At 58.9% G+C, this 21,783-nt stretch overlaps 2 protein-coding genes and 2 long non-coding RNA genes across 8 annotated transcripts in view; 3 read left to right on the top strand and 1 right to left on the bottom strand.

The window, feature by feature from the left end:
- UBE2O (ubiquitin conjugating enzyme E2 O) overlaps window positions 1–3,513 on the top strand; it is a 58,161-nt gene extending 54,648 nt beyond the window's left edge. For both annotated transcript variants that reach the window (XM_082705164.1, XM_082705165.1), the window contains exons 16-18: window positions 848–1,051; window positions 1,146–1,203; window positions 1,350–3,513. In XM_082705164.1, coding sequence (XP_082561290.1) covers window positions 848–1,051; window positions 1,146–1,203; window positions 1,350–2,020 — 933 coding nt within the window. In that variant the 3' untranslated portion in view covers window positions 2,021–3,513. The remainder of the gene's footprint in view (window positions 1–847; window positions 1,052–1,145; window positions 1,204–1,349) is intronic.
- An 887-nt stretch (window positions 3,514–4,400) lies between these two features.
- SPHK1 (sphingosine kinase 1) lies at window positions 4,401–10,006 on the bottom strand. 4 transcript variants are annotated; one of them, XM_082705236.1, is made up of 6 exons: window positions 9,676–10,006; window positions 6,617–6,820; window positions 6,135–6,284; window positions 5,957–6,051; window positions 5,741–5,856; window positions 4,401–5,485 (listed from the first exon to the last, which is right to left on the bottom strand). In XM_082705236.1, the coding sequence occupies exons 1-6, from the start codon at window positions 9,992–9,994 to the stop codon at window positions 4,696–4,698; spliced, it is 1,674 nt and encodes a 557-aa protein (XP_082561362.1). In that variant the 5' UTR covers window positions 9,995–10,006; the 3' UTR covers window positions 4,401–4,695. The 4 variants fall into 4 exon arrangements, with proteins under 4 accessions (XP_082561362.1, XP_082561364.1, XP_082561365.1 ...); XM_082705238.1 differs by lacking the exon at window positions 9,676–10,006 and adding an exon at window positions 8,345–8,775; XM_082705239.1 differs by lacking the exon at window positions 9,676–10,006 and adding an exon at window positions 7,443–7,641.
- On the top strand, window positions 9,045–12,774 carry LOC309850822. The gene is made up of 4 exons (XR_014304449.1): window positions 9,045–9,206; window positions 9,465–9,696; window positions 10,844–10,919; window positions 12,110–12,774. It is a non-coding gene; the product is annotated as an uncharacterized lncRNA (long non-coding RNA).
- A 3,547-nt stretch (window positions 12,775–16,321) lies between these two features.
- Window positions 16,322–20,739, top strand: LOC309850829. The gene is made up of 3 exons (XR_014304455.1): window positions 16,322–16,420; window positions 17,631–17,802; window positions 19,754–20,739. It is a non-coding gene; the product is annotated as an uncharacterized lncRNA (long non-coding RNA).
- The last annotated feature ends 1,044 nt before the right edge of the window (window positions 20,740–21,783 follow it).

Raw genomic sequence — 21,783 nt, 5'->3', positions numbered from 1 at the left:
CGCAGGGTGACACCGATAAAAACATGCAGGAGAGGATTCGGTCCTTCCAGTCGGCCCTCCGCCTTCGCTGTCTGTACGGCCTGCAGTGTCACGTGCCTCACTGCTTGCAGTTGGTGCCGCCCCCACACCTGACACAGATCTCGAACATCTGTGGGGAGTCTCCCCAATGACTGAGTGACCTGAGTTTCTTTGGTGGTCTGCCAGCATTGCCACAGGAGTTCCAGATCCCCTTGTCCCTCTGGTTCCCTAAAAGCAAGTGAAGCCTTGCCACCCTGGAATGTTCTTTCATCTTCTAACTAGTTGTAATTGTTGCTGGCCTGGGTGGGGGCGGGGCTCAGGGCAGCTGTTTTAAGGAGTCAGATTGAAAGTAATGACTTATGGGGGCGCCTGGGTGGCTCAGTGGGTTAAGCCGCTGCCTTCGGCTCAGGTCATGATCCCAGGGTCCTGGGATCGAGCCCCGCATCAGGCTCTCTTCTCCTCGGGGAGCCTGCTTCCTCCTCTCTCCCTCTGCCTGCCTCTCTGCCTACTTGTGATCTCTGTCTCTCAAATAAATAAATAAAATTTAAAAAAAAAAAAAGATGGATTTAAAAAAAAAGAAAGTAATGACTTATGATGAAAAACACCTGGCGAAATAAAAGCAAGTTGGGATAATTCCATTAATACCACAGAGTGGAAAGATGCTGCGTAGGCCCACACAGGAGTGTTTCCCTTTAGCTTCTCCATAGCTGGTGGTGTCTGGAGTCCCTGGGTCCTGTTCTCCCCCCCCCAACGCACACACCCCTGCCCCCGATCCAAGCAGGCACCATGTGCAGAAGCGCCCACCGACCTCAGCCTTCCCTCCCTATAGGACCTCTTCTCGGCCCTAATCAAGGGTCCCACTCGTACCCCCTACGAGGATGGCCTCTACTTGTTTGACATCCAGCTCCCCAACATCTACCCAGCCGTGCCCCCCCACTTCTGCTACCTCTCCCAGTGCAGTGGCCGCCTGAACCCCAACCTGTATGACAACGGGAAGGTGTGCGTCAGCCTCCTGGGCACGTGGATCGGAAAGGTGAGCCCGGCGCCAGCCAGCCAGGGAGGAAGCACAGCGGGTCGGGGGTGGGCGTCTGGGGCAGAGGTGATCGTGCTGTGTGTGTGTGTTTCAGGGGACAGAGAGGTGGACGAGCAAGTCCAGCCTTCTGCAGGTGCTCATCTCCATCCAAGGTACAGTGCGCAGGGTGGGGGCGCTGGTGGGGAAACTGCTGGAGGGTCCAGTGACTCTGGCCTTTATGTCCCCCACCTCCCGCCTGTCGCTCTGGCCGCCCTCGGGGGATCCCCAGGCCAGCTCTCATGGGCTCCCCACCCCACAGGTCTGATCCTGGTGAATGAACCGTACTACAATGAAGCGGGCTTCGACAGCGACCGGGGCCTGCAGGAGGGGTACGAGAACAGTCGTTGCTACAACGAAATGGCGCTCATCCGCGTGGTGCAGTCCATGACCCAGCTGGTGCGGCGGCCCCCGGAGGTGTTCGAGCAGGAGATCCGGCAGCACTTCCGCACGGGCGGCTGGCGGCTGGTGAACCGCATCGAGTCCTGGCTGGAGACCCACGCCCTGCCGGAGAGGGCCCAGGCCCTGCCCAACGGAATCCCCAAGGACAGCAGCTCCCCGGAGCCGCCGGCCGTGGCCGAGCTCTCCGACTACGGCCGAGAAGAACCTGAGGACGGAGGGCTGGGCCCCGGAGAGGCCTCCCAGGGCTCAGACTCGGAGGGCGGCGCCCAGGGCCTGGCCTCAGCTAGCAGGGACCGCACAGACCAGACTTCGGAGGCAGCGCCTGACGCCCCGGTGCCACCCAGCGTCAAACCAAAGAAGCGGAGAAAGAGCTACCGGAGCTTCTTGCCCGAGAAGAGCGGCTACCCCGACATCGGCTTCCCGCTCTTCCCACTTTCCAAGGGTTTCATCAAGAGCATCCGGGGTGTCCTGACGCAGTTTCGGGCCGCTCTGCTAGAGGCGGGCATGCCTGAGAGCACAGAGGACAAGTAGCCGCCCACCTCGAGCAAGGAACATCTCGTGGGGAGAGGTCAGCTGCTGCCTGCTCACTCCCTCCCCTGGAATCGCCCGTCTTTCCATTTTTCCTTTGTCCCCAATGCAGAAGCCCCTGGTTGCCCTCTCCCCAAGGTGAGTTTGATGCTGAAGTGCAAGAAGTTTCTTGAGATGCTGCCGTTTCTTTCCCGAAGCAATCTTTCAACAGGCCGGCCCCCAGTGGCAAAGAGCATCTGAAACCTGTTGCTGATTTTCCACTTGCCACCCAGGCAGAGGGTCCCGGCACTAGCTCCCTTGCCGCCCCCTTCTCGGGTCGGAGGTAGGGTCTTCCTAGGGCCTGACACGAGGGCTCTGTGGGGGTCCACGTGTCGGGCAGCCCAGCAGCAGGACGAGTGGCCGTGCCTTGCATGAAGTGTGGGTTGCGCCAGAAGTCCCCCCCCCCCCCACCCCTGTCAACCTCTCCCGTGCCCCGGAGCTTCCCTGTTCCCAGGCCCCCTGCTGCTGGGGAGCTGTAGCTGCTGTCACCGACTCCTGGCTCTGCTCTGGACCATTTAGACCCCAGGATAACTCTCAGGCCTGTTGAACTTGCTCTCTAAGAGAGGTTGGGACCAGGCTGGGTTCACGGGGGATACCCAGGAAAGGCGGTGCCCCTCACATGTGACGCGGAATGAGGACCGGGGAGCTGCTGGAAAAACAGCGGTAGGTGCCTTGCTCTGGCATTCCGGCCTCCGCCGCACCCCAGGGCCCCAGGAGGCAGAGCAGCAGCGCAGACGAGGCCGGGCCGGGGCGGGGCCTCTTCCGCACACTCTGCCACCCCCCCCTGTCAAATGCTAACCCTGGGAGGCGGCCACAGCTCACTGAACACGGAAGGAGCCAGCCCCATGCGGCCTCTGGTCGCTTACAAACTGCAGGCTCCATCTGAGGGGAGGGGGCGGCCAGCAGGGGTTCTCCGCCCTCGCAGACAGGCCCAGAGGTTTACAGGTTTTCTAAGCTTTTGATAATGTGAAGCTCCAGGTGAAGAGGTTGCTGTTGAGCACATCGCAGCTATGTAATTTTGGGTGTATGTATGTAATATTTAAGGTTGAAAGAAAATCTCAGAAGCAAAGATATTAACTCTTATTAGAAAAAAAAAGACAAAAAAAAAAAAAAAAAAAAAGAAGCCAAAGCATGATGCGTCTTGTCCGCCTTAAGCTGGCTCCGCACCCGCGCTGTGCCCTAACCGCCCGGCGCGTGAGGACGGAGCCGCGCCACGGGCCGCGGCATTTGGAGCCCCGAGTCGGTATCTTGTTTGAGAAACATCCAGAGTGACTGGTGGGGCTGTGCTTCCCAGTGCGTTGTTCATGTGGAGATGTGAATGCCTACTGCTTAAGATGTCTGTATAAAGTGCTGTGTGATTAAACTTTTTTTTTACTTGCATTTTTTTTTTTTGTTTGGCTCATTACAATGTACAAAAAAAGACTAGGTGGCACCATTAAACCTGCCTCTGCCATTCATCTGGGCTCCGTCGCCTTTCTTCCCCTCTGGGGCATCCCATACATCCCTCCCCAGGGGGTGGCAAGACCTGTGGCCAAGAAGGTTCACGCCACCAACGCCTTCTACCTTGCTGTGCACCTTCCGCCTTGGCAGTCATGGGTGTCCCGGGGCTTGGGAGACCGGGGTCTCGTTCACTGGGTCAGCGCTCTTGTCTGTGGGGACGGCCTGTGTTCCATTTTTCCAGCACTGGTTTCCAGCATTATCTGCCAGCAGCGGCTGTGGTCCCTGGGGCCTTCTGGGCTCTGGGAGAGCCCGCATTGAAGCACCTGGCCTGGCCTTTAAGCCAAAATGGTTTCCAGTTTGGGGACCTGGTATCGGCCCCTCTCTGCTTTCTCGTTTTAACTTCTACCCCCCAACCCCGGCCCCGCCGAGGACCTGGCAGGGTCAGGTAGAGGAGGCTGGGGAGCCCTAGAGCCCTCACTGGAGGGACAACAGACTCCTTTCAGGAGGGAACAACTGCCTCCATTGTGGTTTTGTTGCTCATTTTCCTAATGCCCCTGAAATCAGACCTTTCCCCTTCACTGAGGCCAGCTGGCTGTGCGGCCCCAGGTAAGACATCCTGGCTCTGAGTTTGTCTTCCACATGGGGTAGGCCATTGGCTGAGTCCCCCAGTTTCTCCCAGGCCACAGGTGGCTTAATCATTGGGGCAGGACCCTAACCCCTGCTAAAACAGATGACAACGACAACAGACGGAGGCAGCCCAGGTCCTGTGCCCACCATCAGAAATGACACCAGGAGTTAGTGCCGATCCACTGCCCACCACTGGGCGTTGCTAATGGGAAGTTGTAGAACCCTGGCAGGAGTGAGACCCCACTGCTTCCCCAACGCCTAGGATAAGACCAGTACGCTGGGAATGTCACTTTATTTGGATCTGATTCATGGGGTTGGGCTCCCAGAAACAAAATGGGAGTGGGTTCCACAGGCAGGGAGGGCCAGCCAGCCAGGCTCCTGGCCCAGAGCCTCATTCTGGCCCTTGGTAGGCAGAGCCTGTCCTTCCAAAGCACAGCCTCCACCTTCCCACCGTCTTCAGGGGTCCTCCTTCCCACCACACGAGCTATGGACAGGCCCTCCAGGCCTGGGAAAAGGTGCAGCGCTCTGAGCTCCGGGTTGACCAGGAGGCTAAGGCACGGCGAGGCCCACAGTCATAAGTGCTCTCTTTGAGGGGCTCCCTGCTGTGGCTTCTGGCTGGGTTGGGGCTCCACGCAGCCACTGACCATCCAGATGTAGTCTGGGTGCACCTGGCCCTGCACCGCCTCGCTGATCATCAGCTCGCCGTCCACGGCAAACACACCCTTCCCGTCCTTGGGCTCCAGGCGGAAGGCAACCACAGGCACGTACACCAAGTAGGGACAGTCGTAGTCCATGTGCTTCCCCTTCTCCATAGCCAGGAAGAGGCGCAGCAGCATGGCCCGAGACACGCCTGCCCGCACGTAGAACAGGTGCATGGTGCCGGCCGGACACCGGCCCATGGGGGCGGCGAACATCTCGCTGCTCAGGTGGGTGTGCAGCAGCGCCAGCACCAGCACGAAGTCCTGCTCCGGGACCACAGTCCAGTGCGGGGGTACTGGTTCCTGCAGGGGTACGAGGTGGGTGTCCGTGGGACCCTGCTGGTTCTGCCGCTCCACAGCAGCGGGGGCGGGCCCCTGGGAGACCACCCGTTCCACGGGGAGGTAGGCTAGCGTGCCCTTGTAGACACGCAGGGCCGCCAGGCGCAGGAAGGTGCCCAGAGTGAAGCGCATCTCCCCTAGACGCCGAAACCTCTCGCTCTCCAGATCCACGTCGGCGATGAAGCCCCACGCCAGGCTCAGCACAGAGAAGAGCCGAAGCCCCGAGGCCGTCTGCAGCGACAGCAGGTTCATGGGCGCCAGCAGCCGGCGGCACAGCAGCAGCGTGCAGTTGGTCAAGAGGTCCTCATTTGTCACCTGTTCATAGCTGCAGGGGAGAGAGGTCAGAGGGAGCCGGGCAGGAGGCCTCACCTGCCCTCCCCTTCCTCTGCCTGGGGACTTGAGGCATGCAGAGGAACACTGGGTCCCTAGATGGAGAAGGTGGAGGCAGCCAGCTGGAGTCACCCGGAGAGGACCCCAGAACCGATGGTGAAGGGTACGCCAGTACCTGGTGACTTAGAAAACCTGGCAGGAGAGTGGCACTGAGGGGAAACTTAGGCCCACTCTGACCCTGGGCTCTCACCCGGCATAATGGTTCAGAGAAGCCGCGAGGGCATTGCCCGAGCCAGCAGGGAGGCTACACAGAGGCTTGTGGATGGCGGTTTCCCAGTCCGGCCGCTCCATGAGCCCGTTCACCACCTGTTGGAACATGGGGAGGGGGTGTGAGGGGCAGGGGGTCAGCCTAGGTAGCACGGCCCCCCACTACCCACACCCAGCCCCAACGGGGGGGGGGGCTCACCTCATGCATCAGCCCGTCCCCAGACATGACCACCAGCGCATCCCAGCGCCCCAGCTCCTCAACCCGCACCAGCTCCCGGGCGTGGTTCCGATGCTCTGCGGAGAGACAGGGTGGCCACAGGGCATCTGAGGGACCCTGGCAGGGGATGCTCCCCGCTACCCCTCGGGGAGGCACTCACCAGTGAGCATCAGCGTGAAGGAGACATCGGCCCGAGCCAGCAGGGGCTGCACGTGGCTGCGGAAGAGCTGGAGCGCCTTGCCCTTGCCCCCGCGCGGGTTTAACAGGACCAGCACGCGGCAGGGCCGGGGCAGGCTCCAGGCGCCGCACGCTGAAAAACAAGCCCCAAAAGGCCACGTCCCCAAACGGCCGCTAGGGGGCCGCGGATCGCAACGGGGGTACCGGGGTGGAAACGTGGGGCCTGAAATCCCCGGGTAAGCGAGCCAACCGAGCCGGGCAGGAGGCTGCGGCTTCCAGTGGGGAGCTCCGGGAGGGAGCGCCGTGCCCTTGACGCCCCAATCCCTCTCTAGGGCCTCCTAGGGAAAAAGTGTTTCTACTGTCCAGCCCCTCTTTTGCCTAGCTGACTCCGGCCATTCTTCCTGGCAAGGGAGGAAGGGGACCCCCCCTCACCACCCAGACCTTCCCCACCGGGACCCCACAAACCTGGATTCATAACCTCGACCCGCGTCTCCCGCTGCCAGGGCGGCCCCGGCGCTGTCGGGGAGCTGCCCGTGGCGGCGGCTCCTGCCTTCAGCTCCTTATCGGTGCTGCCCAGGCGGGCGTCGCGGTGCCGGCTGAGGGGCTCGCCCTCCCCGCCCGGAGCCGGGGCCGTGGACGCATCCTCGTCATCCCCTGCGGCTGCGGGATCTGAGGGAGAGGAGACGGCGCTGGCGGAGTCCGGAGCAGCCCCCTGAGCTGGGGAGCGCCCAGCTAGATCCTGGGACCACGCTCGGGGAGCCGCGCGCTCCGGCATCGCCTAGTCCTCCGAGGGGTCCCGAGAGCCGAGGTCTGGTGCCACCAAGGGCGCTCCCGTCCTAGAACTGAGCCCCCACCCGCAGGGCCGAGAGGTCTCTTCCTGGGGGCTCTCCTCTCAGGGGCGTCGGGTTCCGGCCCGACGATGAGTCAGAGCCCCGTGGCTCTCTCGGTCGCACCAGCTCCTCACCCGGCCCGGGACTGCCAGGGGGAGGGGGGTCCAGTGGCGTAAAAATGCCAGAACTGGAGCGGACATCGCGGGGCACAAAGTTCGGCGCGAAGCGATCGCCGCCCCGAGCCGGCCGGGTGGCTGGGGCCACCACCCCGAGCTCCAGAGCGGCGGGGGTCCCAAAGCCCGGCAGCGCCGCCGGGACGCGCCCTTCGCTCGTGGGAGCAGCGCCGGGGTCGCGCGGGGCCTGAGCCCGAGCTCCGCCGCCGGTCGCCGCCTCCCTCAGCGGAGCGCCGAGTGGGCGCCCAGGAGCCACGAGCGGCGAGAAGGCAGGGCGGGCGGCCCTACCCAGTCGGTCCGGTTTGCCGGGGAGGCGGCACCTCCGTTCCTACAGCGGCCTAGGGCGGAACTCGGCTCGCCCCGCGCTCGGCCCCACGTCTGAGCGACAGCCGGGGCGCCGGACTGATGCTGGCTGCGCGGCCTCTCCGCCTCTGGCCTCAAACTTTCAGCTCAACTTCGCCGCCAGGCGCCGCGGTGCGGGGAGGGCGCTGTGCCTCGGCCCCGGCCTGGCCACACCCCGCGCTCCCCGCGCTCGCGAGGGTGGAACCGGCGCCTGGCGCGGCCTGGGCCCGCCCGCCCCCGGCATCACCGCGCCGCCTCCCGCACAATCAGCGCCCGCGGCTCGGCCACGCGCAGACGCTCGGCGGGGTCCCGGGACGCGGCCACGCGCGCCCGCCGCTCGGACTGGGCGACCCGCGAGGAGGCGGTGGCGCCGCCGCGGGGCGGGAGTCGGCGAGGCGCGGGGCCCCGGGTCCGGCCGCGAGCGGCGCGCCGCGAGCTCAGCGTCCCGGGCGCGCGAGGGCGAGTTCGAGTGGGAGCGGCACGCTCGGGGCGGACCCCAGGCTGCCCCTGGGCGCCGCGACCTCCCGCCTCGGGGCCTTCCCCCCCCCCCCTTGGCGCGCCCCAGCCCCAGTCCGCCGGAACCCGAGGCCCGGACCCGCCTGGGTACCCCTCCTCTGCGCCGCGGCGTCTCTCCAGCCGCGCCCGTTCTCCCCGGGAGGGTTATTTTTGGCTTTTCGGAGCCGCAGCTCGGCCGCGCAGCCACCTAGCCCGAGGCAGCCAGGTGCCCCCTCCCTATCCTACCCCGGGAAGGCAGGTGACCCGCCGGGGGACTGCGGTCCGGAGGAGGGGGCCTTGTCAAGAACCTTAAAAGTTGGGTCTTTTCCCCAGAGGAAACGATCGAGGCTCACCTGGGCGAGAGAAGCTGCCCCGCAGCGGGCGACCCAGGCCCGCGCCCCTCACCCGCCAGAGGGGGAGCCTGGCGGTGTAAACAAGGTGTAGAGGGTCCCTGGCGGGATCGGAGAGCCACACCGCCGGGGAGTGGCCCCCGCCGCTTCCACTGGCTCAGCCGGAGGAGGCAGGCGTCCCGGGAGTCTTCACCCCGACGCAGACAAACGGGGACGCGTGTGTCAGTGTGTGTGTGTGTGTGTGTGTGTGTGTGTGTGTGAGAGAGAGACAGACAGACAGACAGACAGATACGTGTCGTGGGCAAGAGTCTGACCTGAACGTGTCCGCGACCAACTCGAGTTAAGCCCCTGGGGGGTTGTTTGCGGAGACCCGGAGGAGGGCGTTGCCCAAGCCGACTGGGTGACCTGACCAGGTGGGGCCCCAGTGAGAAAAGGCCGAACCGCCTGCAGGGGCGGGGGTGGTCCGGGCCCAGACCGCCGCGTGCTCGCGCGCCCGCACCTGCCGCCACCAGCCCCCACACACCTCGCCCTTCCCAACACCCCGGGAGATCCACAAGAGGCAGTTCCCGCGGCGCCGGGACTCGGGCACGCCTCCGTGGGGTCTCTACCGGGGGGTGGGCAGTGCGGCGCGGTTACCCGGCACCTGGGGGGCGGAGTCCGAGGTCCCCCGCCAGGGGGGCGGCGCGGGATTGGGACGCGCGGGCGCGGGGCCCCGGGGCTCGGCGCGAGTCACAGTGCTGCGCGCTTCCGTCTGGCGCGGCCCCCGGGCGGCCCAGGCTGGGTCCTGAGCGTCCCGAGCGCGTTCCGGAAAGGTGACTCAGCGACGCGCTCCAGGGTCGAGAAACTCCGCAAAACTAAGAACAAGGTGGGAAGGAGCTGACGCCCCAGCGTCATCCCCCTGTCGCAGCGCCGCGGCCGCGGTCTGGAACCTCCGGGCCCCCAGCCCCCACTCCCCAGGAATCCGGCACGGGGAGGGGATTTGCAGCGCGGCAGCCGCAGTGCCGTGGTCACGCGATGCGGGGACGCGAGCGGCTGCGGGCGGAGGAGGCTCCGTGCGGGAGCGCGAGGGCCGGATCCAGCCCACCCTCCCCTCCTCCTCCTTCCCTCCCCTCTTCCTCTCCAGTGAAGGCTGCGGTCGAAGCCCGGATTAGGCGCCTGGAAAACGCGGGACGCGGGGCGGTGCTCCCCGAGAGCTCAGCCTTGGAGGGAGGTAGCTGCGGAGAAGGCCAGGGCAGCCTCCCCTGTCGCCCGCTCGGGAGAGCAATCAGGCCCGAAGAGCCGCCGCTTTAAACCTTGGAGTCTGGTGGGAAACTGAGGCACAGGGAAGGGAAGACCTGGCCGTGCGGGAGTGCGTGGTGAGAAATCTCGCCTGCTCCAGGGTCCCTCTCTTTCTCCCAGCGCCCCAGGCTGGAGCCGCTGGAGGCGCAGGGCCCGGCGGGGGGCGGGATTGACCAGAAAGCCTGGGGGCGAGGGGGGGCAGCCTGCTGGCTTCTTTATCCCGCCTCCGGGGGCCCAGTGGGAGGGAGGTGACGGGCAAAGCCCTCTGGCCCCGATTCCAGTGCGCACAATGGTTCCTCTATGCTCCTTGCCGCCTCTTCCCCTGCCCCCCTCACCTCCACGGTCACTGCTCTGCCCTCCCCCCATTCTTGTCATTGGCCTCCTGGTTCCCAGGCTCTGTCTCTCCAGGCACGCACTGACCTCCAGCCTCTCTCTCTAAAGAACCGTATCTGTCTCCAGCAAGTCACGCATCAGTATGGGAGGCCCAAGAGAGGGAACTGGGCAAGAACAGGACGTTTGTGGCCCTTTGACAGTGGGGGGGGAACCGAAACCCTGGGGAGGTGAAGGGTCTTGCCCAATCTGCCAACCAGTTCCCGGCAGACCCCGGAGGGCTGCCCCGCCGCCTGGGAGACTGAGCCCACCCCAGCTTCTCACTGATGTTTGAGTAGCCCTTGACCCGGTAGGTGGCTTGCCACAGAGCTGCCCCAATGGTCCGGCTGTGCAGGGTCTCCCAGAGAAAGAGGAAACATCTTGACGCCCTCCCCAGGCTTCCTCCCCCAAGTCCTGATTAAGCATCAGCCCTCATGCCCAGCAGGTCCGAACCTCTGGTCTGGCCTCAGGCCTGAACCGTACCTGATTGCCACTGGGTAGCTCAGCCTGAAGGTAATACCTGTCTCACAGGTGGAAAAGCCCCCCCCCCTTTCCGTCTCTCCCAGCCACCCCCTTCCTCCCCAGGGACAGCCCCCTCCCCAGGGAGACACACCTGAGAGCCCCTTTTCTTCTTCAGAGTGAAAAAGCAATAATCGACGGTGCCTGGCACCAGCTCTCTGGAAACTTGGAGCCAAGGCTGCCAGATGGCAAGTGACTGGCTTTTATTAGGATAGGATTCCCGCCATCCCACCGGTCCCCGAAGCAGTCTCCACCCCTCCTCCCCGGAGGTTTCAGCTCCCAAGCCGAATTCGAGAGCCTCCAGGCCTCTCTTGACCTTGACTCCTTGCTCCCCAGGAGGCTGTCAGAGCAGGGAAGGGAGGTGACCGGCCTGCCAACTGCTCTGCAGACTCGTGTTCTCCCACAGCCCCGGGTGAGGCTTTCCATTCTGAGAGTTTCCTAGATGCTGATGACCCTGCCAGGCATCTGGCGGGGTGTGGGGGGGGGGTGTGGGGATGGGGGGGAGGCTAGGGGGTGGGGTGTGCCGCAGGTGGCGATCCAGGAGGGCAGACTGGTCACGCAGGATTCTTGGTTGGCTGCTCGCTCGCAGGGAGTGTTCGGAGTTTCTGTTTCTGCTGTGGCTCATCGATTCTGGGCGTGTGGTGCGGTCCGCTTCGCTCTGCCTTCTGCATGGCCTCCTCGTCCCCCTGGGTTTCCTTGCTGCGGCTTATCTGGGCTCTGCCTTCCTCCCTCACCTGCAGGCCTGCCCATTCTAGCTGCTGATTCTAGCTTAGCCTCCTGGAGCCTCCTCCAGGGAGCAGCCCTCGGGCCACCAGCAGTCCACTCACTTCTGATGCCTGCCCAGCCGCTGAAGGCCATCCTGTTAGTTTCTTGGCATCATTGTAATGAGGGCTTCCCAGAAACCTACGGTCTCAAGGACCTGGAGGCCCAAGTCTAGGACCAGTATGGTGGCGGGGTCTGGGGCCCTGGGGAAGGATCTGGCCCAGGCCTCTGTCCCCGCCCTGATGGTTGGCGGGCAAACTTTGCTGTTCCATGGCTAGACCCTGCACCACCCCATCTCTGCTTTCATCAGCCCGTGGCCTTCTCCCTGTGGAAGATCTGGCTGAATCTGTCCCTTAGGGTCTGCATGATCTTCTGTGGGACTGGTGTTTTGCAAATGCAAATTGCTCTAGGAGGAAAAACCAAGGAGTCATTAGGACTCTAGTGTGAATTAATGTATTACTTTTTTTTTTTTAATGTTTCACATTTTCAACTTAAAAAAATGTGCTGATACGAGGTGTCCTGAAAAAAGGACATGTTCATGCGGGTGTTAGAGGAGAGGGGTGTCTAGAAGGCGCACCTACCCCTCTCCCTGCGTTGTCAGGGTGCAGTCTGTTGGGGGGGAGCTGTTTATGTCTGCACCCGCTGCCACACTTCCTTGCACGCCCAGGCTTGCACACAGCTCCCTCGACTTTCAGATCTCACCTCGCACCTTGACTTATGGTGTCTTTGGCTCTCTGAGAAGATGGGTTTGTTCCCCAGCCCTTGGAAGAACAAAACCAAATTGTGTGTTAGGGTATTAGGTTCTCATTGATGCCCAGAGTTATTATCTTACCGCTCCAGAGGTCACAAGTCTCAGATGGATCAGCGGAGCTGCACTGCCCCACCTGCTCAACCTCTGGAGACCACCTGGGTTGTTTGGCTCAGGACCCTTCCTTCGTTCCAAAGTCAGCAGTGCGGGACTTCAGATCTGTCTGACTTTTCCTTCCCCCGTTGTCTCTCTGACTGATTTTCTTACCTCCCTCTTCCTCTTAGGAACCCTTGATTGCACTGGCCCCACACAGATAACCCAGGGTAATCTCACCCTTCTAGAGCTTTAATGTAGGGCTTCCTAAACCTCCTCAAAGTCCCCTTTGCCATATAAGGTCACCAATTCACTGGTGCCAGGGATTATGACCTGGACATTTGAGGGGCTGTTACTCTGCCGGCCACGGATAGAGAAATGAAGGCTAGAAACTGTGTCCTTTCTTGGCTGCAGAACTTTATTTCATTTTATTCAAGATTTTATTTATTTGAGATAGAGAGCATACAAGTGGGGGCAGGGCAGAGGGAGAGGCAGAAGCAGTTTCCCCGCTGAGCAGGGCCTCCATCCACCCAGGCATCTGGGCCACAGAACTTTCTGACCTTCCCCACCTCCCGAGCCCTACCAAGTGAATGCAAACCGGAGCTTGCTTTCCCCCAAATTAGCACCTGTCATGTGGAGGTGAAAATATTTTTGCTAGCATCAACACATGATTCTGTCGACTTTGTGGGTAGAGGTCCCTACGGGGAACAAAACAAACAAACAAAAAAAACCACTGGTTTCCAATTTTGAAAATTACCCAAGAGAGAGAAATTGACATCTTGGCTAAACATAGTAATCCAGGATTCCAAAACCCCAACTTTTCACCTGAGGAAGGGTTGGGAAGCGGACCAACCCATCCTCTTTGGGCCTGGCAGAATTCCCCACTCGGCTTTGCAGGAAGGGTTTGCCCCAGGGCCCGGGCCCCCTGGGTGCCCAAAGGAAATGTGTGGCCCTCTCAGCTCGCATCATGTGATCTGGCAGTCGGTCCTCCGTGGTGAAGCTGCCCCCGACCAGCCAGCCGCACAGAAAATCGTGGCTAGGAACATTCCACAGGCTGTCGCTGACATCAGCTCCGGTCTGGGCCTAAAGCAGCCTCTGGCCTGATGTCCAGTGCCCAACCCCACATCCTGGATACTTGGCAAGGGGAGAGAATGTCCCTTTCTGAGGCTGCAGCCAGCCCTCCACCCCACCCAGCTCTGCCCCTCGCTCATTTGTCCTGGTTTAGAGACCTGGGGCATCCGAGGGAAGAGGAACCATATTGAACCACCTTAGGCAAGTCGCCCAAAGGAAAACTTACGAGAGTCAGGATGAGGGCCCTGGCACTTCGGCATGGGGGGAGCAGGCATGCGGAGCAGGCAGCTTCCAGGCCAAGGGGATGGGTGTGTCCACAGTTTTCCGGGGGCTTTTTGTTGTGCAATGTTTTCCACTTTCACATCTCTCAACCAGCGAGACGTGTCCTTGGGTTGTTCCCAAAGCAAACAGGCAGTGGGCTGGACACACTCCCAAGCTGGACATCTCGTTTGCGCTGAGGGTCCGGGGCTGTTCCTCCTACCTGGGGGTGGACCGCGTCTGCCAGGGGAAGGTGAAGTGCCTTCTTACCCAGACCCTAGAGAAAGCACTCGCGGCCTCTGGGAACGGCCACCGGAGGCGCCCCACTGACCCCTGGTGGCCACCTGGGGGGATGTGTCCCTGTCCTCTTTCATCCAAACCCTGAAGCCGCTCAGGCTTCCTCCTCCCTAGATGGATGCCCTTTGTGGGGGGTGGGCGGGTTGGGGGAGTAGCTTAGGGGGCAAAAGAAGGGCACGGACGCCCTACTTAGTCCAGCTACACGAAGACACGGGTGCTGGAGGGGGCCTCGCTCACCCCTGCTGCTCATTATCCACATCCTAAAAATAGAAATTCCCCTTTCCTGGAGGCTTGCCTGTTGAAGGTCAAACCCTTCGATTTTTTACCAGACACAACCCTGGTTATCTAAGCAACGGACAGCTGGGGCGGAGGAGGGGAGCTGGGGGCGAGGGGACAGGGACACTGTAACCTAATTGCGCACGTGTGCCCCTAAGTCTCCGGGCATCAAGGGGTGTAATTCGCGCATCCGACAGGAGAGCCCATAACCAAAGCAAGAGTTCCTGGTTGTCTCTGCTCACCGTCCTGAGGTCCTGGCCACGGCCACATGACCAGCATCTTGAAAATGAGTTAAGATGTCATTTCTCCTTCAGGGCATCCTCAGATAATCCCAGCAACCTTCGCCAGAACTCACTTTCGAAATGGAACGGGGAACCAAGTGATCACCTGTCAAAGCTCACAGACTAATTAGTTAAGTGACATTGTTTACTGGAAGCCAACCAAAAAATGGGCCGGGCCGGGCCGGGCGAGTGCCTCTGAGCTGCGGGGAGCTTGTAAGACGTCGCAGAACACCTCTTTTCTTTTGTCTTCTTGTCTCTGTCCCGAACTGCAGTCATCACGGGTCTGTGCACGGAAGTCCTCAGGAAGGGCTTAGGGGCTGACCTCTCCCAACCGCAGGCCCCTGGCGGATGCAGCAGGATGGCCCGCAGGAGGAGCCGCACCTGGGTGCCAGGTGGCTGCTGCGCTGATGCTGAGAGCCAGGAAGGGCCCGGCCCGACACTCCACCTCCTCCTGGCCGGGCCCAGCAGGCTGGCGGATCCCGGGAGCCAGGGACAGATGGTCCCGACGCGGAGTCAAAATGGTGCATCAGTCTTCCTAACTCAGATGGCCTGGGAAAATCCAGAGCATCGGAACTTGGCATTTGCAAAGAAGCACAAAGATCCTATCATTTTTTTGGCTGAGTTCCAGGTGCCACGGACACGGATCTGGGACTACTCGGTTCTCAGACTGAGGACACTGAGCACTTACGGAGGGAGAACTCGATAGCTGCAGAGTGTGGGCAGCCGGGGGTGGGTCCGGCCTCCTCCTGCTCTTGGCAGGGACGATGAAATTCACAAGGGGAGAGGCGCGTTGTGTCCTGGGGGTAGATCGCTTCCTCCAACGTGCAGCCTTCCGCGTTGCGGGAGCCATACGGGCTCGGGCGAGACTGGGAGCGGGGATCCACAGCAATCCCCAGGACACCGAGGGAGGGCCATGTCCCTGCAGTCTGGGGCCTGAGTGAGGGGCAGTGGTGGGGGGAGGGGCTACTTTTAATTCTAGACCAAGACCCGAGTGTTGCAGGCGCTCAATAAAGACCAGCCCGTCAACCATGAAAAAAATGGACCTAACAGAGATGGAAAATAAAGCTAGGATTACCCACCGGCCTTTGAGAAAAGTATCTTTAAAAATGAGGTTCCTTAGGGCACCTGGGTGGCTCAGGCGGTTAAGTATCGGGCTCTTGGTTTCATTCAGCTCAGGTCATAACGTCATGATCCCAGGGTCCTGAGATCGAGTCCCGCATGGGGGTCTGTACTCCGCGTGGAGTCTGTTTGTCCCTCTGCCACCCCCTCTACCCCCCCCACTTGTGCTCACCTGCTCGCTCTCTCAAATAATAAATACATAAATCAAATCTTTTTTAAAAAAGAATATGACATGAAAAAAGCCAGGTGCAAAGGCCATCATGTGATTTCATTTATTTGAAATGTCTAGAATGGGCAGATCTGAACCTTTGTTTAAGTGGGGTTCACACCCAATGCAGGGCTTGAATTCATGACCATGAGATCAACAGTCAACTCCAAATACAAGGAAAAGTGGGGATTCCTAGCCAAAGAGCTGGTGGGGGAGCCAGAGTGATCAGACACCACCCCAGGGGGGTGGGGGAGGGCGGGGGACCCCAGCAGACATGGAGGGTGGGTCATTCCGGAGAAACCGACCTAGCAGGATTCTTGCTGGAACCGGACCGTGTGAGGGGAGGCACGGGGAGCCCAGGGTGGGAGGCTTGAGCAAAAGGAGAACTCAGGTGAGCCTGATCAGATCAGGGAGAGAGAGTCTCGGCCGGCGAGAAAGTATGGCGACCCTGCTGTCTTCTCCAACCAGTCCCCCTGGGCATGGAGCTACTGAAGCCCGGTCCTTAAGCCTCATGTAACTCCCAGGGGCAGCTTCCCTCCTCTTACGAGGATGAAGGGTATAGTCAGCATCGCGGTGGTATCAGTGGGAAGGATTTTGCCTTATGTAAAAAGCAGTGTCACCAGTAAAAAGGCCCTCAGTGCCGATCTCTGGCGGTCCCACACTCCTATAGCCTTTTTACTTCTCTGTGTTTCTCCCAACAGGTCTGCAGTGAGTGTGCTGGGTTCCTTACTGAAGTATAAATACCTTCAGAAAAGCGCACAGATCATAAATTGAATTTATGAGCCAATGCACCCATAATGGTAAAAACAAATACATCCTAGAAACTCCTCGTGCCCCCTTCTAGCCCTGCTCCCCAATGCCCCAGGGATAACCACGTCCAGGATATATTTTTATTATATTTGGAAAAAAAAATACTTAACATTTAACCAAAGTAAAAATACATTGGACACAGGGGAGAAATTTTTTAAGTAGGCTTCACACCCAACTCGGGGCTTGAATTCACGACCCCAAGGTCAAGGGTCGCATGCTCTACTGACTGAGCCAGCCAGGCGCCCCTAGAGAAGGAAGAATCTTAAATCCAGAATTTTTATTACTCCGTGAAGGCTCTATAGGCTGGCACAGATGTAAGTGCTACAAGGTTTCTAACTGGGTTTGGTCTTGGGATATTCCTAATGAAAAGCAGAGAGGAAGCAAGAGACAATAGCCTTCAGGTCTGCGGATGGCGCGAGCTAATGCCCTGGGTCACCAGCACTCAGGCTCTCCAATGAGGCACACATGGGAACCCCCCAGGGATTCCTAAAGTGCAGAGAAATTTGGGAACTGCTGACTTAGCATGAAAGGGAGATCTGTAGCCTGTTTTCCAAGCAGGTGGGCAAGCTCAAAGAACTCACAGACGTCTGTAAATGCCACAGAAAAATTATTGAAGGGCATCCTCAACTGTCACGGTCCCAGTGACGACTTCATGTTTGGGGATGGATCAGGCGGAGTGCAGAAATGATGCGTACTATCACAGTCTCTCCCCACATCCTCCCAGATACTGGCGTGGAATGTGGGACGGTGAGGAAGCTGGCTGCCCAAGCAACGGGGCGGTGCCTGGGGTGGCTCAGTCGTTAAGCCTCTGCCTTTGCCTCAGGTCATGATCCCAAGGTCCCGGGGATGGAGCCCAGCCTCCCTGCTTGGTGGGAAGCCTGCTTCTCCCTCTCCCACTCCCCCTGCTTGTGTTCCCTCTCTCACCGTCTCTCTGTCAAATATATAAATTAAAAAATCTTAAAAAAAAAAAAAAAGAAGAAAAGGAGAGGGTCTCTGGAGCTAGAGCTATTACAGCCGCCCTCACCCGGTGGTGTCAGCAGGAGTGCTCGTGAATTAAAAAGCTCAATTAAAATTATTTCCCTGTTGAATGGTGATACAATTTTACAAATGCTTTTTCTTAATGTCTAATTGGTATTTAATTACCAGGGGATTCTAGTCTCCCTTGTGTGTCCATGAGAGATAAAGTTGCCTTTCCATTAGGAGGACTTAAAGACTTCACCCTGTGGCTAAGCCTCGGATGCCAGCCTTGAATTTTCCCTGCACCTGGCCGCACAGCCAGATCTCCAACAACCTGACCATGTTTGTGCGGCGACTGTTTTGGAACAGCAGTTTGACATCTATGGAGGAGTGGAAAGGAGGAAGACACTGTCAGGTGGGGAAGGGGAGCGAGGTGCTGAAATGCTGTCCCATCAAAGGGGACCTGGCTTAAGAGCTGGGAAGCGTGTGTTGGTGTCTGTCTTCTGTCTTTGCACCAGCCCTGAGAGCCCACTTGTGTGAACCTTCCCGGGCAGTCACTGGAAAGACGATTAATGTTTCATCCAAGAAAGGAGCATATGTGTCTGAAAGCACTGATTCCCTAGGGAAGTGTTCCACTTATCTGTGTCTGAGTAATTCATCGCCCCAAATCGTGGTGGCTTGAAGCAGGGACTTACTGGGTTCACCATGGGTTGACGAGGCTCAGATGGGTGATTCACACTTGGGGACTCCTGTGGTTACAGCCGCAGCGGGGCTCACTGTCTGAGATGGCCCTCCCGTGTGGTGACAGCTGTGGCTGGCGCTCAGGGAAGAGTCCAGCTGGAGCTGTGGGCCAGAGCGGCTCCCTGGGTCTCTCCGTGTGACACGGCCGCTGGGTTACAAGGAGGAGTGTCTGAGGAGCAACCATTCTGGGAGACTCAGGCAGAAGCTGGCGGGGCTTCCCATGCCCCAGCCTTGGAAGTCCCAGAACCTCACCTGTGCCACATGCTAGGGCTCAAACAAATCACTGAGTCCTGCTCAGATTCCAGGGGAGGGGATCAGGGCCCCTATTCCACAGCGTGAGGAGCCGCATCAGCTTCTAGATAGAGAAGGAATTGAGGGCGGCCATTTTGGAGAGTCTCGGTTCCTTACCTCAGGAAGTAAACATTGGTGCAACTTTATTTTAAGATTTTATTTATTTATTTGAGAGAGAGAGAGAGGGAGCACAAGTAGGGGTGGGCAGAGGCAGAGGGAGAAGCAGACTCCCCGCTGAGCAGGGAGCCCCAACGTGGGGCTTGATCCCAGGACTCTGGGAATCATGACCTGAGCCCAAGGCAGACGCTCAACCGACTGAGCCACCCCCTTGCCCCAGAGTTGGTGAGACTTTAGAGAACTGCTTAGCCCTTAAGGAAACTGGTTTGTGGCTTAAAAGTGGACTCCTTCCGCCACCCCCACCCCCAGCCAGCTCAGTCAGTGGAGCACGGGACTCTTGATCTCGGGGGTTATAAATTCGAACCCCAAATTGGGTGTCGAGATTACTTAAAAATAAAAATCTTAAAAAAAAAAAAAAAAAAGAACAGACTCTTTCCAGAATGTTTTCAGGAACTCGGGTGCCTTGTTAATCAAGGCCCCGGCTTCCTTGATCTTTGTGCTTGAACTGAAGCCAGTGGTCTCTGCATGACAACCACTTATCCTTCACCCGCTCTCTCTGCTGGGGGCTGCCGACTTACCACTTTCCTCTTAACACAAGTGGTTCGCTCAGAATCAGTGCCAGGCAGTGTGGGCTGACTTTCACTAAGGAGCCACTTTCACTAAGGAAACGTCTTGTTGACCTGCACATGAGCAAAAGGTTTTATTTTTTTCTAATAGCTGCCACCAGCTGTGTTGTGTCAAAATTCCAGTCCTCACCGGGCAGAAAGCTCTCGGTTAAGGCACCTCAGTCTGCCTTCCCGCCATCTTTGGATGCTAACGGCAGGACTCCCTCTGGTGTTGAACACTTGTTCTTTTTTTTTTTTTTTTTTTTTTTTTTAAAGATTTTATTTATTTATTTGACAGAGAGAAATTACAAGTACACTGAGAGGCAGGCAGAGAGAGAGAGAAGGAAGCAGGCTCCCTGCTGAGCAGAGAGCCCGATGCGGGACTCGATCCCAGGACCCTGAGATCATGACCTGAGCTGAAGGCAGCGGCTTAACCCACTGAGCCAACCAGGCGCCCCGAACACATGTTCTTTTTAAAAAGTCACAGTTTTCTCAGATTGCGCCCCATCCTTCCCCTCCCCAGGCCAGGCCTGAGGCCCCAGTGGGAAGAAGCGTGTGGGACACGTATGTGTCTGCTATCTCTGTGCCCCCTTCTTCTGTGCTTGCTTCTAGGAGGCTGAGGCCGAGAAGAGAGAAGGCAACCGGATGTGCTCCCTCTGGTGCCTGGCCGGTGGCCGTGATGTGGTTGTCCCCGGCTCTGGGTCTTCACTCACTGCTGATCTAGCTCAGTCTCTAGAGCGGAGTTCCCCGTTCTCAGCGCTATTGACATTTGGGGGGCTGGATCATTCTTTGTCCTGGGGTCCTGGCCTGGGCATAATTTAGCAATATCCCTGGCATCTGGCCACTGGATGCCTGTAGCTCCTCCCCGGCTTTGTAACCCAAAATGTCTGCAGGCATTGCCAAACGACCTGGTTCAGAGCCAGTGCCTTGTAGACGTGATGGGACAAGCAGGGGCCCCACAGGCCTGCCCACGAGACCCTCTCTCCCAAAGGGCTCCCCTGAGTTACACATTCTTGCCCATCACTCTGTGACAACACGCAGAGCATTACCACCCAGCAGGGCTCACCTGAGCTTTGGGATCTAAGAGTTTTATTGGGGTTCACTGTGTAGGCCCCTTGATTAAATCACCGGCCACCAGTTGAATACAATCTCCAGCCCCCTCTGTTCCCTGCAGATTGAGCTCAAATCACGTGGTTTATCATCAGTGATCTGGCAGGGGAGGGCTGGGGGAACCCACCATGAATAGCAGACATTCTTGTCACTTGGGAAATTCCAAGGATTTAGAGGTGACCTCTCAGGCCCCGGGGACAAAAGCCAGCCAAGTTCTTGATTACACGAAGGCTTTGCAGCGTCAGTGCTGAGTGACCTTCCAGCCAGCCCATCAGCTGGTAGTCCTCTGAACTTAAAATGTGGGATACGGGGCGCCTGGGTGGCTCAGTGGGTTAAAGCCTCTGCCTTCAGCTCGGGTCGTGATGCCAGGGTGCTGGGATTGAGCCCCACATCAGGATCTCTGCTCTGCGGGGAGCCTGCTTCCTCCTCTCTCCCTGCCTGCCTCTCTGCCTACTTGTGATCTCTGTCTGTCAAATAAATAAATAAAATCTTTTTTAAAAAAAAGTGGGATGCATTTTATTCTTGGTAGTGGGGTCTGGTAGGTCATTCTTGGAAGACAGGAAAGACCTCACTGGGCACCTCCCTCCAGCTGGTCATACACGCACCACCTTATAACTCTGAGCCGGTGCTGTCATGGTCAACTGTGTTACGGATGAAGAAACACAGGGAATGCCCCAGGTGATCCAGCAGAACCCAGACGGACTGCAGGTGCATCAGACCCCAGAGCTGCCCCCTCATGGACCGGGGAGCCCTGACTCCGGCCCCGACGGGCACAGCGTCCTCATTCTCCCACACAGCCTCCCCAAACACCTGTCTGCCTCCTGCAAAGCCCTCCCAGTTCTGGTGCCATCCTGCGGGCGGGAGAGGCTGCCCTCTTCTCATCTGGGACAACTCTGCTCTCTAATTCCAATCTTCTCGGCTCCCACTCCTTCTGAGAACAGGGAGGACCTTGGGATCTGAGAACTGGACCCCTGTCACCATCTCTCCCTGGCCTAGAACATTCTGCTTCCTCAGCTGACCTCAGCCCCCACTCTCACGGCTGGGGCTAGACTACACCGTTTCTCCTATGGTGAGGTCCATTATGCCCATCTGTCCTGTCTCCTCCCTCCTATGGCCACACTTTCATTCAGCCCTACCTTTCTTTTTTTATTTTAGCTTTTAAAAGTTTCTTTCTTATAAATAATCTCTACACCCCACCTGGGGCTCAAACTCACAACCCTGAGATCAAGAGGCACAGACTCTACTGACTGAGCCAGCCAGGCACCCCTCAGCCTTTTTTTTTTTCTTTTTCTTTTTCTTTTTTTTTTTTTTAAGATTATATTTATTTGAGAGAAGAGAGCGCCCACGCGCACACAAAGCAGGGGGAGCGTGGCCGAGGGAGAGGGAGAAGCAGACTCCCCGCTGAGCGGAGAGCCCCCTGAGGGACTCGATCCCAGGACCTGGAGATGACAACCTGAGCCCGAGGCAGATGCTTCACTGATTGAGCCACCCAGGCGCTACCCCTGACCTTGGCCTACTTCAAACCATCTGCT

The sequence above is a fragment of the Mustela nivalis genome (assembly GCF_964662115.1).
Source record: "Mustela nivalis genome assembly, chromosome: 17".
Classification (NCBI taxonomy): domain Eukaryota; kingdom Metazoa; phylum Chordata; class Mammalia; order Carnivora; family Mustelidae; genus Mustela; species Mustela nivalis.
This window is presented reverse-complemented; position numbering and strand designations above follow the sequence as displayed.